This window comes from Perca fluviatilis, chromosome 19 (genome assembly GCF_010015445.1).
Source record: "Perca fluviatilis chromosome 19, GENO_Pfluv_1.0, whole genome shotgun sequence".
Lineage (NCBI taxonomy): Eukaryota > Metazoa > Chordata > Actinopteri > Perciformes > Percidae > Perca > Perca fluviatilis.
Genome location: NC_053130.1, coordinates 13,531,403 through 13,548,175, shown reverse-complemented (window position 1 = coordinate 13,548,175; position 16,773 = coordinate 13,531,403). Strand labels below are relative to the sequence as shown.

Genomic DNA, 16,773 nt, shown 5'->3' with positions numbered 1-16,773 from the left:
ACTTGACACTTTTGCTGGTGTCTGATTGGAGTGCGGCAGTATTGAAGGCAGGGGGAGGGGCTGCGGTGAAGGAGCACAGTGTTGCAGGCAGGACAGAGCCGGACATGAGGGAGAAGGGAAAGCACAGTCGCCGCTCCGCCGGCTTCATTGACCGGCGTGTCATCGTTCACCGGTCCGCCGATAGAGGTGCGGTGCGGTGCTTGCACTGCCTGCTTATTCTCTGCTTATTGTGCTCAGGCTTTGGTCGTGGTTAAACCCTCTGCTGCGCTCTGTGTTTGAGTGAAATGAGCTGCGTTTGGTTTTACAGGAGAGCTCTAGACATACCGCAAAGTGGCTTTGCTGCTGATTATTCTGATGACATTTTTCTGTGAAATTATTATTGTCTAACCTCTAAAACAGTCAAGCAAGTCAAATCAGCTTTATGTTATTGTTGTTTTTGTTGTTGTTGTTGTCGTTGTTGTCATAGTCAAATGAATAGACAAAGTTGCAGTGGGCTATGCAGTTGCAGTGAGGTATGTTGGGTTTAATAAATGATCCAAGGCCTCCTCTCAGTAGCCTACCATAATCAAATAAGCGAGAGACTGATGTCGGCAGTGAGGGCTTGTTTTTCTTCCTGAGGTGCCGCATCGCCTCTTTTTGCCCGGATGGGCTTTTGAAGTTAACAGGAGGATTTTATGATTTCATCCCCCCCCCACCAGGCGAGGATGCTATGACCGGGGACACGGACAAATACCTGCGACCACAGGACCTGAAAGAGCTGGGGGATGACTCTCTCCCACAGGAGGGTTATATGGGTTTCAGCATAGGAGCCCGCTCAGCCAGGTAAGCACCTGTCATTTATATTATAAAAACCACTGATGTGCTCTGTAACTATTACATCCAACTTGTCCTTAGAATATTGTGACCATATTGTTTTTATATTTGCTATTGATGCTCATCTATGTGTGCTATGCACACAGATTTATGATGCCATATCTGATATGGATATGTTTATGTTGGCCTGTAGCAGATGCTATAATGTATAGCCCCTCCAACACACACACACACACACACACACACACACACACACACACACACACATGTTGGCCTGAAACAGATAATATAATGTGCAGCCCCTCCAACACACACACACACACACACACACACACACACACACACACACATTATCACACACAAACTCACACTCACACACAAAAACAGAATAATGGAAATCGCTGGAGAAAGCAGCTGGAAAGTTGCCATCCAATGATTCAACCTGACAAAATGATTCAGCATTTTGTGTGGCCTCATTCAAACCCAGGCAAAGATTACAAATGACCCATAGTGTAACACAAGTGATATAAGCTGTATCTTTGAACTGTGATGCCTTTGATACTCTCCGTGAACAGCTGCACATCAGGATTCGGCACAGACCTACAGTTTTAAATAGTGAACAAAGTATGTAGTGGAAAACTGGCAGGCTCCAGTGAAAACACATCGGCACCACACAGGACAAGTGTTGTGCAGCCCCAGAGTGTATTGTAGCCACACTGACAGATGGCAGATGTACTGTGATTGTTGGATTGATAAAAACCACTACAATAACCGTGACAGGAAGCTACATGCATCAGCAGGCCACAGCATACAAAGGGAAACACTGAATTAAATGGAGATATTCCATGTAAACAAGCTTGTTTGAGTTTGAGCCTCGTGGAAAGAGTTTTGAATTGAATGATGTGAATTGTTGTTAGGAGTTTAAATATTCAAATTATGTTAATTAAAAGAGGTATGTGACCACATTTGAGGGTTTGAAGTTTCAGTTACTTGCTCAAACTTCTGTTTGTTTACAATTGTTAACAGTTTATTGGTGTTTAAGGGTACTACAGAGAAAGGTATTTTTGTAAAAATGTATTTTCTCCATCTGCTAGAAAATAAGAGCTACAAGTACTAAAACGGTTCATTTTATACTGCTGCTTCAGTGTAATTGCTTATGAAGTAAAAGAACAGTTCGTTAGCTGAAATAGATTTTGAAATTGTTGAGATTGCAGGAATGTGAATCTAATGCTGTGACATACTGTAATTCGTTGATCTATGAATGTATGATGCTGAGCAAGTTCTTTTCTTTTCCTTACCTTTCTGTTTATGACATCGACATTGCATGGTTTGCTTTTTGACTGGGCTGCACACACAAACGCACACACAGTCAGGAAAACCTAGCAGCGCTTGGGCCTAGTCGTAACATACAACCATGCAAAAGCACAGCATCAATGTCATATGGGAGGAAAAAAAGAAAGCCGCATCATGCTTGAATGTCTTCAAAATGCTTTGCTTTTCACTTTTCTATTTTGTTCTTTTCCTTGTTTTCCTGCACCGTGTTCCTCATTCTAGCCCTAGACTCAGGTAAGAAAAGCGTAGTGGTTGTAGTAGTAGTAGGCAGCATTAGCTGTGAATGGTACCCGCTCCCTTCCCTGTGTGACCCTTGAACCACTGTTTAACCCCAACCCTACCCCCATAAAACCGCTAACCCAAACCACGAGTCATCCTTTGTACATTGGTGTCATCCAGTGTTGCTGTTGTTCTGTTTGTGGTAACAGATTTGTCACTTTGTTGCTGTTACGTGTTGTATTTTGAGATCGTCACTCCATTTTCACATTCACCATATTCTCTCATCTGTCTTCACTAAATCATCACATCTGCAAAATGAAAATGTTTTTACTTTTTGATGCAGGTTTGGAAAAGAGCCAATCTTGCTGGAAATGTATAAAATAAAAGCCACACTTTTTTGCAGACTTTTCTTCAGTTTGAGTTGTGTGGAATAATTGCATAACTTTTTGATGTGGCTTGTTCCTATTTGTAGTGCCACTGAGTGTAACTTCCAGGGATCAAACACATGAGTTTTTTAATAATACACCCCTTTTATCTGCTCCATTGACATGTCAGTAATTGGAGATTTATTCAGGATTATTCTGGAAGTTAAATCATGGTTTGCAGAGATGGAAACTTTAAAACCTGAGATTTCTCTGGAATTTTTGCCCAGCATTCGGTCACTCATATACAGATGCATTCACTCACAAACACTCACATGGACACACAATGACTCAAACTGTTTTCTCTTCAAGTCCACACTGATGGCTTGGTATATAAATGGAGATGCAAGACAGAAAAAAAACAAGTCATTTGGATAATAGGAAGTGTAGTTTACAGCAAGGCAGACTGTAGATCAAAAGTAAAAAGAATGGAGTGGTGTGGAAAGAGGAAGGAAGGCAACAGAGAAGAATGGGGTTAGAGGAATGCAGTAAGACAGAGGAAAAGTGAAACAAGTCTTTGATAGAATGAATTGTAAATACAGTAGAGCAGAGATCTTCAACAGTGGGTCCGGGGACACTAGGGGGTCCTCAGAGTTACTGCAGGGGGGCCACCAAATTGTACATTTTTTGAAAGTTTTTTTCAAAAATTAAAACGCCTTAACATGAAACCAATATATTATTAGCAAATATAAATATTCACTGCTTACTGGCCTATAGGTGAGGTAGTCACCAAGGTAGCCGTCCACAGATACAGTTAATCCTAAGGATTCACCGTGCCACATGTATGTTTAACATTAAAACATGATTTATAAAATCATGCCAACAATTTATTATTTTAATTACTTAATATTCTACACACTAAAATGTTACAGTATGTATAAAGGCTTTAGGCCGCCCACAAGTTATTGTTGGCCCAGTTTAATGCAACTTAATGTTGCTCTTTCAGTTAAGGGGTCCTTGGCTTAAAACCATTTAAGACCCCTGCAGTAGAGTAATGGTAACAATGGAGATATTATAGAGAGGGAGAGGTGATGGGACAGCATTATAAAGACGAGTCCTGGTGACACAGATGACAGACAATAGAGTGGGAAACCAAGATAATGAGCTACAAGGAAGGAAACAAGAAAATGGAAAAGCTTGGATGTTTAGGGAGGAGAGGAGGATGGACAGAATGAAAAAGTGGAGGAAGCTGTGAAGAACAAACAGAGTGCGGCTGAGAGCAGAGAAGGTATGGGGGGGAGGGGGTGTGGAGAGGGGTAACGCGGTGCTGCCATGCCAGCGAGTCCATTCAGGTCGTACAGAGTTGCTTGGTAACTTCGATGGTGGGTTAGGCAGGCTGTGCTGAATAAAGGGCTTCTCTCTGTGCTGAATAGTGTGCCCACTCAAACATGCTGAGCTCTGCATTTTCTTCCCCCTCCCTCACCCGTTCCCCCTCCCCCCTCCGTACTCACACACTGGACACATAATTACAGACATACAGTATACATGCTGAGAAAGTAAGGCACAGAGTTGTCGGCTTTGTCACTATGATTGTATCCTTTTTAACAAACTCAAAAAACACACTCATATACGTTATTTATCTGCCAAAGTAAAAAATTCTGTGAATTATGCGTTCAAATAAACATTTCGGTTCTTCTGCCCTGATCAAATCCCTTTAGCAAAGACCAAATAAAATACTGAAAGGAATCTACAGCACCCAAGGGGGCCTGAGAGGCTGCAAAAATAGGCACACATCACCACACACACAGCCTTAAAGCAGACTGCAGCAAGACAGATAGGAAGAACAGCTTCCCTTATGTGTTTTTGCTGCTCAGAAACAGGTCTAGGTCAGCTGCTAATCTTAGAATAAAGCAATGTCAGTCTTCGAGCTTGAGTCAGATTTAACCATTTGAAACACTTTTGAGCAAACTTTATTGCTTTTTACTGTCAATACATGATCTGCAGAGACTTCACAGCCAGGTGCTTACACATACAGTCCGCCAATCTATAATAATATAGATGTAATAATCTAATACACCAACCACACCTTCATATAGAAATGGTCCCAATAGCCATCTGTGTTTTCTTTCAGTCTGTTCCTCTTTCCCTTTATCTCTTAATGCAAACAAACTGACTTCACTCGCATTTCCATCTCTGAATAACCTGCTGCATTATCTTATCCTTGTTCAACTGCAGGCTCTCCAGCCTCTCTCTATTTTCCACTTATAACTTCTGGACTCTCTCTGTCCAGTAAGTGAAAAACCTAGTTCCCTGGAGGTTGCATGTAGTAATGGATTCCTTGCTTTTTGTTTTATGTCGTGTTCCCCTGCCCGTCACTTGTTGTTGCCCACGGCGCCGGGTTACGTGGTAACATGTAGCCTCCGCTCCTTCAGTTCGGATAGGTCCAACACACTCAACCGGAGCTCCTTCGCACGAGACAGTATGATGATTGAAGAGATTCTGGCGCCTACAAAGGACACGGTAAGATCCATTTCTCGTTTTCTCTTTCTCTCACTCTATGTTCACTTTTTCCTTCCTTAGTATCTTTAGCTGTCTAAAGATGTCTCATCTTCACCAAATTCCCTGGCATCTCTTATTTTCTTTTTGTCAGTGGCTTGGTGAAAAAAACAGGCTGGGTAGAATTAAAGCAAGGTAGCTTTACTTGTCTTGCACAAAGGTCATAACAGAAGCAGTGTTGATGCCATGCTTTCTTATGCCAAAATGCTGAGGGAGAGTGTATAGCACCTTGACGAAGAGTTTATTCAAACCTAAGGGCTTTGGGAGGCCCCCTCTTTGCTTTCTCACGGAAAAAACACAGTGCTCTGCAGAGCTCGTCTAGCTTGCCCAACACTTGTTTTGGTGGTCAGGAGCAAAAACAGAAACTGTAACCTCTTATTATAAACATTAGTAATATTTCCTACAAGTTCAATGACATCATCCAATATCTCAAACTATACATGGCCAAAATATGCACCTCAACTCACTTCCTTTACAAAATGAAAGGGTTGATATTATATCTAACTGAAAATATACATGAGGTCAAATCATTTTCTTCCTCCTTGGTGGTCCGTTTCAGTGCCATCGTACTATAATCAGCTACATATGGTAGATGAAGTTTCAGTTATTAAGGGATTGTTTGACTAAATCGTAGGACCATCTCATCTTCACAGAGATAGGATCATGTTTTCTTTGTTGGAAACTGAATCCTTCAGTGAAACAAAGCACCACAAACTCAATCGTCTGGACCGCACAGTGCCCTCTGTGTGACTTCTGAACTGTCTCTCTTCTCCCCTAAGCTTCAGAGTGTCTGTAAAGACATTTCCTACTTGGTTGACCCACTCAATAAGGTATAAAGAGTTCATGGATGCTTCATTCATTCGTCAGTTTTGTTATTTTTCAGTCACTGTGGTTCTGCTCCCATTGCTCTTGAGTTTGATTTGGGTCCATGGCATCCTCATCTCATTCTTTTGTGCTAGTCTGTGTTTAGTGAATGGTCGTTCTCATGCTACTTTCAGTGTACACAAGTTCCCAGGATTCGATTCACGTACAAAATGATTTATTAAAGCTGGTTTCTAGTTTTTCAAGCATCATAATTGCAACACATAACTTTTGTATGTTTCAGTGTAGCACATTCACTGTGTTATTGAGTGTATATTTTTGTCCTAAACCTGGTGAGACTGTAGATACTGGTGACAAATTTAGTTCAAATATGAGTAAAGAAGCCGGAAATGTTATCAGCTCATTGCTCCATAACATGTATGACTTGAGGGTCATGAAAAAAAGAAGGGAGGGTCATGTCTATCAACTGTTATGTCTGTGCAAGGGTTAATAATTAGCTTTCTTTTGTCTTCTTGGTGTGCCACTTTCCTTCCATTCACTATTTATTTTATTTCTGTCCTTTATTCCAACTTCCTCTTCTTTCACCTTAATCTCTATCTGCCTTTCCCACGCTCTTAAACCTCCTCTTTCTCTGTCTTATCTTTTCTTTCTCCTCTCTTCACCTCTATCTTCTCCCAGCACCTGGCTGTGACCAGAGACTACAGCTCGGAGTGTATGCGGCGCTACAGCTGGACTCCGGACACTATGGACCACAGCCATAACACTGTGTCCAGCCCTATTCACTCTGGGTAAGAACAGCTGCACTGTCTTATCCGAACTGTCAAGATATGTTTACCTGCATGCACACACATACACCACATACACAAGCTGCATGTACATCCGCATAACGGTTGCATAAATTACACATTCTCTGTGCTTTGTGCACACATGCTGTTGTATTGTCTTTTGTTCTCCCTCTACGAGTCAATATTCAGCAAACCCTGCAGCACTGATGCAGACATGATGCAGGGCTGTGGGATTTCTGTAGTGCTGCTACTGTACACATTGCATTACAGCGACAAAGACACAGTCCATCCTCTAAAGCTCTCATGTCATACCATAAGACTGGAGACATGGTCCAGACGTCACCTCCATGTTCACTGACATCATCTCTTTTTCTGTCCTCACGGATACAAAGTACAGACTGTGTGAGCTCATGGTACAGTGGCTTGTGTGTTTCATTTGGATAAAGTGATAAGACTTTGCTCCCATGTCGTTCACATACTTTGAATATATACGACATTATAAAGCCTGCTCTAGATAAACAATGCTGTCTTTGCACAGAACTAAATGCTTAATAATTTATTTGCTTTAGAAATGAAATACTGGGATCTGTCATGTCCAGTTTTGGTTGACTCATTATTAGGCTTTGTGTGTTTTTCTGTCTATATACCTGTATCTATTTTATTTTTTATTTTTTTTTGTTCATTGTCATTTTGTCCTTTTTATCCCTTGGTTTTCCACCCTTTTCTCTCATCTTCAGCAGTTATTACAGATCCCAACAGTGATTGTGAAACTTTGATACTAAAACTAGGTTCTGGGGGTTTGCCTCCTGCATTGCCTCCATTGTGTTTATTTTGCAGCCTCTCCTCCCCGCTCCCTCAGTATGACTCCAGGTGATGACTGAGTTTGCTGCTTTCACCCATGATGCCGCAGTGATGTCACTCACTCCTCCACCTCTGTCTTTCTACCTCTCTTCTCGCCACTCTCTCTTCCCCTCTTAGCCTCCTCTACTCCTCCATTCTGTGCTTGTCTCATCTGTGTGGTCTGGTGTTTCATTTGCACTGCCTAGATATTAGTGTGTAGTCAACGTGGTTGGAAGTCTTTTCATTGATGTGCCATCTGTCTTTCTCATACAGTGCATATTTACAATACATCTTCTTCAAAACCTTACAGGGATTCTGCTATTTCCAACATGCAGTATAGAAAATGCAACCATACAGTGCATAACACAACCCTTTTAGTGAAAAGAAGAGCGACATTTGGCTTTAGGCATAAGCATTGCTCATGAAAAATACAGTTTTCCCTACTCCATCCTGACTCTTAACTTGTGCCAATGATTATATTAACGGGATGCCAAAATGTGGTCTTAATTTGAAGACACATCCCATATTAATCACATTAACCCTATCTTGGTAAAACATCTGTGGAGGTGTTTTTAATATTTGATCACTGAATGCTGCTTTAGAGGAACTGAATCTTTGGCAACAGTCTCACCGTCAGCCTCAGAAATGGAAACTGAACATTCTGTTACTTCATTCGCACCCTGTTTAGTTTCAGACAGTGTTTAATGTTCTAAATTAAGGCAGGCGAAGGTGAGAACTGCCACCTTTCAGAACTCAAAGCATCAGTTTTTTTTTTCTTCCTATCGTTTTGTCTCTTTCTCTATTTTTGTTATTTTCTCTCTTTTCCTTACTTTGTTTGAGTGATCACAGCATGGGAATCGTCTTCCTCACTTGTGTCCATGGTATAGCTTCTGTCTATCTTTTTTCTCTGTTTATGTCTTTTCCTCCTCTGACATTATTCCTTTTCACTATGCAGGTTCTTGGTCAGCTTCATGGTGGATGCCCGCGGTGGTTCCATGAGAGGCAGCCGCCACAATGGCATGCGCATCATCATACCTCCCAGGAAGTGCACGGCGCCCACGCGCATCACCTGCCGCCTGGCCAAAAGGCACAAGCTGGCCTACCCCCCGCCCATGGTGGAGGGAGAGGGGCTGGTCAGCCGGCTGGTGGAGGTTGGACCCGCTGGGGCTCAATTCCTCGGGTAGGACACTTGGGACTTTCTTTTTCCTTGTGTTGATGAGTTGCCGTTTTCAGCAGGCCAAGGGGCAAATCAAAGGGGAAAATCTACTTAAAATATCATGACTCACCAAATGGTTATAGTTTGCCAGTGCAGCTTATTAACCAGCAGGGCTGGGTATTGTTATTAAATATTTCAATACAGATACAGATACCGATACCAATACCAATACCAATACCGTGACTTTGATACAGATTCCTAAACGATACTTTTTTTTTTATACCAATTTAATTAAACAAAACTGAAAACAAAATTGCCACATTACACATTACGGCACAAATCATTTTATCTATTTGGGCGCCTGGGTAGCTCACCTGGTAGAGCGTGCACCCAAATACAGAGGTTTACTCCTCGACACAGTGGCCGCAGGTTTGACTCCAACTTGTGGCCCTTTGCTGCATGTCATTCCCACCTCTCTCTCTCCCTTCATGTCTTCAGCTGTCCTATAAAATAATACAAGGCCTAAAATGTTTCTACTGCATGAGCCGTCTCTGTGTAACGTAGAGTTTTTCCTGTGTGTCTCTACGACGTGTAACATTAGACAGCCAATCACAAACATTATTAGATCTTGGTAGAAGCATACTCCATGCTTATTGGCTCTCTGACGCTGATGAGATTTAATCCTTAGGTATTGAAATTGGGTATTGAATGACGAGGCATTTTTCGATACTCCATACTTTCGATGCAATTCGGTTGGTGCCTAAAAAGTATTGAATTCGGTACCCAGCCTTATAAACCAGTAATTATTCTTAAAACTTCTAAGCTGCCCTAACGTTTGTGGTTTCATTTACTCATTTCCTCAGACTGTTTTATTGTATTCTCTTTTAGTCCTGTCATTGTGGAGATCCCTCATTTTGGGTCCATGCGGGGGAAAGAGAGGGAGCTGATTGTGTTGAGGAGTGACAATGGTGACACGTGGAAGGAGCACCAGTCTGACGCCCGACCAGAAGACCTCATTGAGCTGCTTACTGGAATGGATGAAGGTAAAGGAAAGGTTATTCAGTGGGCTCTAACATTTACTAACAATAAATTGTACAAAGACAGCTTTTTTGTCCACAGGATGAAGGTGAACTGAACCCCTCAGGAAAACCTATACTACATAACCCAGGGCAATATGTCAGCCGGTGACCTAGGAAACAGATTTTCACTCCATTTTTCAGTTTTATTCAGTCTGTTTAGCCTTTTTGTAGTGACACTGACCAAGATGTTGTACCTCAATAGTACCTATCATTTAAATGCATTTCTAAAGTCAGAATTTGTATGTAGTGACCATTAAAATCACATTTCTGAAAGTAATATTTTCTGTCACAGAGCTGGACAGTCCTATTGAGTTGGAGAAGAAGCGCATTTGCCGCATCGTCACCAGCGATTTTCCTCAGTATTTTGCTGTGGTGTCGCGGATCAAGCAGGAGTCGAACCACATGGGCCCTGATGGAGGCTTGCTGTCCAGCAGCACCGTGCCCATGGTCCAGGCCTCATTCCCACAAGGGGCGCTCACCAAGAGGATCCGTGTTGGCCTGCAGGTACAGCAGGACTCCTTGGATCAGCTCAAATTCAATCTGTTTCATGACTCAGCTTTTTTGTCGCAAATACTGTACACTGACCTGTTGTTTATTTATACATGACCTATTTTTTGGTTACATATTTGATTCTTCCTCACATGCCCGTACTTTTTATTTTCATAGAAAGTTCAGGAAAAGTTTGACCGAACACTTCTTCCTGTGTTTCTGTTTAGGCCCAGCCTGTGCCAGATGACATGGCAAGGGCGGTCCTTGGGAACAGAGCCACCTTCAGCCCCATCGTCACTGTAGAGCCCAGGAGGAGGAAGTTCCACAAGCCGATCACTATGACGATCCCTGTCCCACCTCGATCGGCAGAAGGCCATCCCAGTGGCCTTCGAGGCGACTCTGCACCCTGCCTGCGTCTGCTCTGCAGCATCACAGGCGAGTAGACCTGTAGATAACTAGAGCATGACAATACTGTAGCAGTACCTCTATCCAAAATGCTACTGCAGGCCTTGCTTGCAAGTAATAAAGTGTGATATGTGACACCAGCCATAGTTGTTCATCCATTTATACATGAAACAGAGTTAGCAACTCAGAGTCACTATGAATTGAATAGCCGTGGGCACATCAGGCCTACTTTGATGTCAGAAGCCACCGATCGATGGAGGGAAGATGAAGAGCTGAGAAGATGAAAGGATGAAGATTACGAAAGCTAAAACACTGGCAAGGTTACAAAGACAGTGAGCTCATCTTTGGACCCTTGTTTCATACAGGAGGGACGTCCCCTGCCCAGTGGGAGGACATCACAGGGACCACACCGCTGTCCTTTGTAACTGATTGCGTCTCCTTCACCACAAATGTGTCGGCCAGGTGAGACACACACATACTACTATGTTTTTACAGTGTGCCATGTATTGGATCACTAAAAAAACCTTTTAACTATTTTTCTCCAAAGCTGGGTAATATACATACATAAAATATAGAATAGTTTTACAAAAATTTTAATAGTAAATTAAAATAAGCCCCACATTTTCCATTTGGATAAATAAAGCACTTTATTGATCTATATGGCTCAGTGTTGTGTCCTCATAAAAAAAAATGTCATAAAGTGAAGTTTAGTTTCTCTTATTCTTCTTGTAGAAATGAAGTGCATGTTGGTCCTATCTAGAGATGCGTTGATTAGGCGATCAAAATAAAATGAATTTAATGGCTCCAGGTTTAAAATGTCACTGTTTTCGGACATTTTAATGAACCAAATGATTAACTCGATAATGGAAATAATAGTTAGCTGCAGCCTTGGTCCTACCACTCTGGAAGATACAACAAGTAAATCACTGCAAATTTAAATCGCTGCCAGAAGACATTTCAGTCGGCCTCAAACTGGTGACTGTGCAGTACCAGTAAGCAATGAGAAATTGGCAGTGAATCCTATCTATCACAAGAGAAAAACTCCAATTACTGTCAGTTGAATCGACAGAAGTAAATTTTTCCGGACTTCAGCGTCTAATTTTTCCCAATCATCTCTCTTTCACTATACACATAAGGAGAGCGTGTTCCCCTCTTGTCTGACTCTACATGTTATTGGCTAACTTTAATTGAATTAATTAAGTGACCTGATTATGAGGTTTTTGTCTCCTGATGCTCTCTTTAGTGTTCAAACAGACCATTTTCTCTGTGACCCTGTATGCTAACAATGTTACACGTCCTTACTACATTGTTGAGGCAGGCTTTCAGACTGACCTCAGCAAGTGAACTTTTTGGTTACAGTAGGCAAAGTCATGAATTCTCATCCTAACTAGATTGGGATCATGTGGCGAGTGTGCAGCCTGATATTATGCCCTTTGGTGCTCTGTAATTAGATTACTAACCAGCTGTCATGTGTTTGTGTTGACCCTTCAGAGAAATAACCCAGCTTGTTTGATTTATTGCTTAAGATGGTCAATTACACTATTAGGCTGTAGGTCATCGTAATATGAGGCAAATTCTTCACTTGGCTGACTTCCAGATTTGTTATTATCTTTTTTGTGTTTTCCCCCCTCTCATCTCCTCTCTCCTACACAGGTTCTGGCTCGCAGACTGTCACCAGATTCCTGAGACGGTGAGTCTAGCGTCTCAGTTATACCGGGAGCTGATCTGCGTGCCGTACCTGGCCAAGTTTGTGGTGTTCGCCAAGATGAACGACGCTATTGAGGCTCGGCTGCGCTGCTTCTGCATGACAGACGACAAGGTGGACAAGACCCTTGAGCAGCAGGAGAACTTTGAGGAAGTGGCCCGGAGCAAAGATATTGAGGTGGAGTTGTGGGTTCATGTGGATAAAGAACAAATTGACAAATGGGAAAAAAAGCATTATTATGTTATTGAAATGCAGTTTACAGTTTGATCAACCAGGTCTCCGGAATGTGTTTAAGCTGTGTTACTTTATTTTTGGTCAATGCACTTCTGTAGGTTCTCGAGGGCAAGCCTATCCATGTGGATTGCTATGGCAACCTGTCCCCTCTCACCAAAAGTGGGCAGCAGCTGGTTTTTAACTTCTATTCCTTCAAGGAAAACAGACTTCCTTTCAACGTGAAGGTATAAAATGTATCCCTCCTATCACCCTCTCTCTCCGCTAGCATTTTCTGTTTATGTTATTCACTCTGGTCTCCTTTTTAAATGTGCCTTGCTGATTAAAATATTTCAGAATTGTCAGGATTGAAGATGATTCAGAGCTTCCTCTAATAATTGGCTGACATTCATAGCAATAGCAATTTTCTTTTGCAGTGGATTATGTGGTTCTCACAGATCACAGATACACACTGTAACTAAATTTTTGTCTTAGTCTTTTGGCATGCTGACGAATGATAAATTAAATACAATTTGCCTGTTAGCTTCATACATTTACATACGGTATGACAATTTCCAAAATTAGGAATGTACAATGAGTTTGAAAAGATAAAAAAAAAAAAAATTTATTTTTTAAAAAACCTCTCCACTGGTAAAAAGAAGAAAACCCCCCCCTTTTCCCCCTTCTCTTTTTTATTTCTTTTTGTGCGTCCTTTTTTTTTCCCCCCCCCACAGGGAAGGGGGGGGGGGGGGGGGGGGTGTGGTCCCCTCTTTTCGGAGGGGGGGGAAATCCAGTAAAGGCCTTCCACAGACTGCCATATGCAATTTGAATATCACACTGCCAACCCACAAGAAGGTAGGATCACCATGTTTGATTACCTCATCCTTTTAGGCCATATCATATCATCTAAGTGTAAATGAAATTGAAATACAGAAAGCGATGTTGTCCTGACATCAAGAGGAGCCATTGAAGTTCATTTGGTCTAGAAAGGATTGCCTGCTGCTTGTGTCTTTTATTAGTGTTAAAGCCTGTGCCAGTCATAAGACCCCACAACGTACACATGCAGCCGCACATGCACATCGTGCTTTGTTCTGTTGCCTGGCTCAATGTGGGTACATAAGAATTATGCAAAAAAAAAAGTCTTCTCATTTGTTTGTTTGTTGTGGTATTGATTGATCACAAGAAACTGAAATGATTTTGCTTTTGCTTTTGTTATTTTGCTGTTTATTTTGTATTAATCCCATAGATTATTTCTGATGCTTTTTGTTGTTTTTGCTGCTCCATTTTCATCCCCTGAATTTTATTTCCACCTTCCCGCTCACTATAACGCCCCTGCTCTCCACTGTGTCATCTCTCTCCTCTCCTGCAATGCATCTTGGAATACCACAGGATATGGAGTCTGATCCTGATGATGAGGTAAAACAGATTCTTCATCATCACATGGAACTGCTTCTTCTTTGTTGTCCTTTCTGTTGGCTTTACTGCAGATGCTGTAAATATGCGTATCGCAGATATTTTGTCGCTGTACAGTACCTTGGTGTGAAAGATGCTTCTTACTGCACATTTTTTTACACCGCTACGTCATTGCTGAAGTGACCCCATGTAGTGCATGAGTGGAAATGGCAGTTGTTTTAATCAGCAAGGATTTATTTATTGTCGTCTTCATCCAAAAGTGCAGTGGAGCAAATTGCCGTGCCACACCTCAGCTTGTTTTTCATCTCTATCTTCCTTTCCATACATGTCCAACAGGAAATCACCATGTCTCCATCCTTACTATTAACTCATAGGAAGTTTCACACGGACTATGCTACCTTTTGTCAGCTAAAGATGAAACCGTAACTCTTCTAATTTTCTACTTAGTCATGGTTTTGTTATATTTGGGCTTTCCCTTCCTTACCCTTGGCTTGTGTGTAACAGAGAAATCTAACTCTAAACTAGATGCCACAACATTTATAGGAGATAAGACTGTTTTTGTGTTTAAGTACTTAAATTATATGTAGTGACCAGCAGTGGTGGAATATCCTTTACTTAAATAAAAGTAAAAGCACTTCTACAACAGTGTAGAAATACTCTTTTACAAGTAAAAGTCCTAAATTCAAACTCTTACTTAAGTAAAATACAAAAGTATTAGCATCAAAATATACTCAAAGTACCAAAAGTAAAAGTACATATGCAGAATGGCCAATTCAGAATACTATATATTATAATATTGCATTATAATTATTAATTATTAATAATAATTATTATTATTATTAATGTATTCATTACTTTAATGTTGCCGCTGGTAATGGTGGAGCTCATTTTAATTACTTTATATAATGCTGGGTAGTTTAATCTATAACAATACATTATCACTTATTAGTTGATTATATTTTGTATTAATAATCTGAATCTGTAAAGTAACTACAGCTGTCAGATAAATGTAGTGGATTAAAAACTACAATATTTCCCTCTGAGATGTAGTGGAGTAGAAGTATAAAGTAGCAGAGAATAATAATACTCAAGTAAAGTACAAGTACCTCAAAATTGTACTTAAGTACATGACTTGAGTAAATGTACTTAGTTACATTCCACCACTGGTGATAATGTGTGATATTTTCTTCTACATAAATATATCAACCCACCTGGCAGACAGAATGTTGATATCGGACAATTCAGAACCCAGATTATTAGACACCGATTATGTTCAGGGACAGCATTTATGAACGTTTAGCGCCAACATAAAAAATAGTATTCCAACAATAACCACACGTTGCAACTACAGTATGATTACGGTATGGTAAAGATTAGGCAACTTGCTTAAGGATTGCAAAAGGTTTTGGTTAAAAAGTCAACAATGGTTGTCTGAGAATAACAGAAAAACTTTGATCACTGGCATGAAAGATACACACACTAGACCCACATTCATCACGCCAACCTCTACACCTTTACATTTCGCCTTGTTACATAAAGGCCACACGCATATTAACTGCATTGACACTGAATTACACTGTAAATCGTGTAATGCAGAATTGTCCAATATGAACATAATTTCTCGAGACTGGGCTGAATATGTACCACTGTCCTATATATTGAAATTGATAAAATTACCACTATTTAATGATGATGATCTCAGGAACGCATCTTCATGATAAGAGGACATTTATTTGACACACCGGACCGAACTGGAAGTTGGATTTTGCTCTTGCTTACCTCTTACTGGAGTAGGCCATACAGACAGAGCACATAGTGTCCGTAGTTATGACACTGAGAAATGCAGTGAGTGAAGAGATGCAGGGAAACAGTCCATTACTCTCCAGAGGAGACACTACAGTACACCTGCAGTGCCTCCTTGTGCCAGTACTAACAGCATGTGCTGATTCACTAAAAACAGGACAGTATTCATGCACTGCAGTATCTAAGTTAACAAGTTAACATTATTATTTAGACCTAATTCTGATAGATCAGAATCACACTTCACCATATTTTTTGTTAAAGCATCTTTTGTTCTTTTTTTGTTTGTCTGTTTGTTTCAGACTGAAAAGCCAGAACGACGTCATACCTTTGCCTCCTTAGCTTTGCGTAAGCGCTACAGCTATTTGACCGACCCAGCAGCGAGTGAGTTTCCCATTTTTACTTGTATTCAATTTTTTATTGATTTCAGATATTTGTGATTTTAATTAGTTTTAGTGTCTAAAGGTCCCTTTATAAAGTGTACATATTTCCTTTCATATACCCATAGTATAGAAAGAGATCTACCTGAAAAAAATTGTTCATTAATCATTTATTCTGTTCACCTGACACATACTCTTTGATCATCATTTGATCGTCATTCATCAAACATTTGCATGGTTTACTGTGTGTTACGCTTTGCTTACCCACCCCATGTTGACAAAAAGTGTCCCTGTTTCAACTGTTATGTTATTTTACATTTGTGGAAACACTGGGAATCAATGTCTGTCTCATCATTTATCATTTGAACAAAAAAATGTTTTGATTCATGTTGAATAAAAATATTGTT

General features: G+C 40.8%; 1 protein-coding gene across 1 annotated transcript in view; it reads left to right on the top strand.

Moving 5' to 3' along the window:
* Window positions 1–16,773, top strand: part of LOC120548254 (ankyrin-3-like) — a 100,142-nt gene that overhangs the window by 62,649 nt on the left and 20,720 nt on the right. The window contains 17 exon segments of the mRNA XM_039784373.1: window positions 699–822; window positions 2,368–2,379; window positions 5,144–5,246; window positions 6,062–6,112; window positions 6,783–6,892; window positions 7,727–7,759; window positions 8,685–8,909; window positions 9,774–9,928; window positions 10,257–10,468; window positions 10,681–10,888; window positions 11,224–11,320; window positions 12,512–12,740; window positions 12,896–13,021; window positions 13,508–13,539; window positions 13,541–13,628; window positions 14,163–14,189; window positions 16,289–16,370. Of these exon segments, the coding sequence (XP_039640307.1) occupies window positions 699–822; window positions 2,368–2,379; window positions 5,144–5,246; window positions 6,062–6,112; window positions 6,783–6,892; window positions 7,727–7,759; window positions 8,685–8,909; window positions 9,774–9,928; window positions 10,257–10,468; window positions 10,681–10,888; window positions 11,224–11,320; window positions 12,512–12,740; window positions 12,896–13,021; window positions 13,508–13,539; window positions 13,541–13,628; window positions 14,163–14,189; window positions 16,289–16,370 (1,914 nt within the window).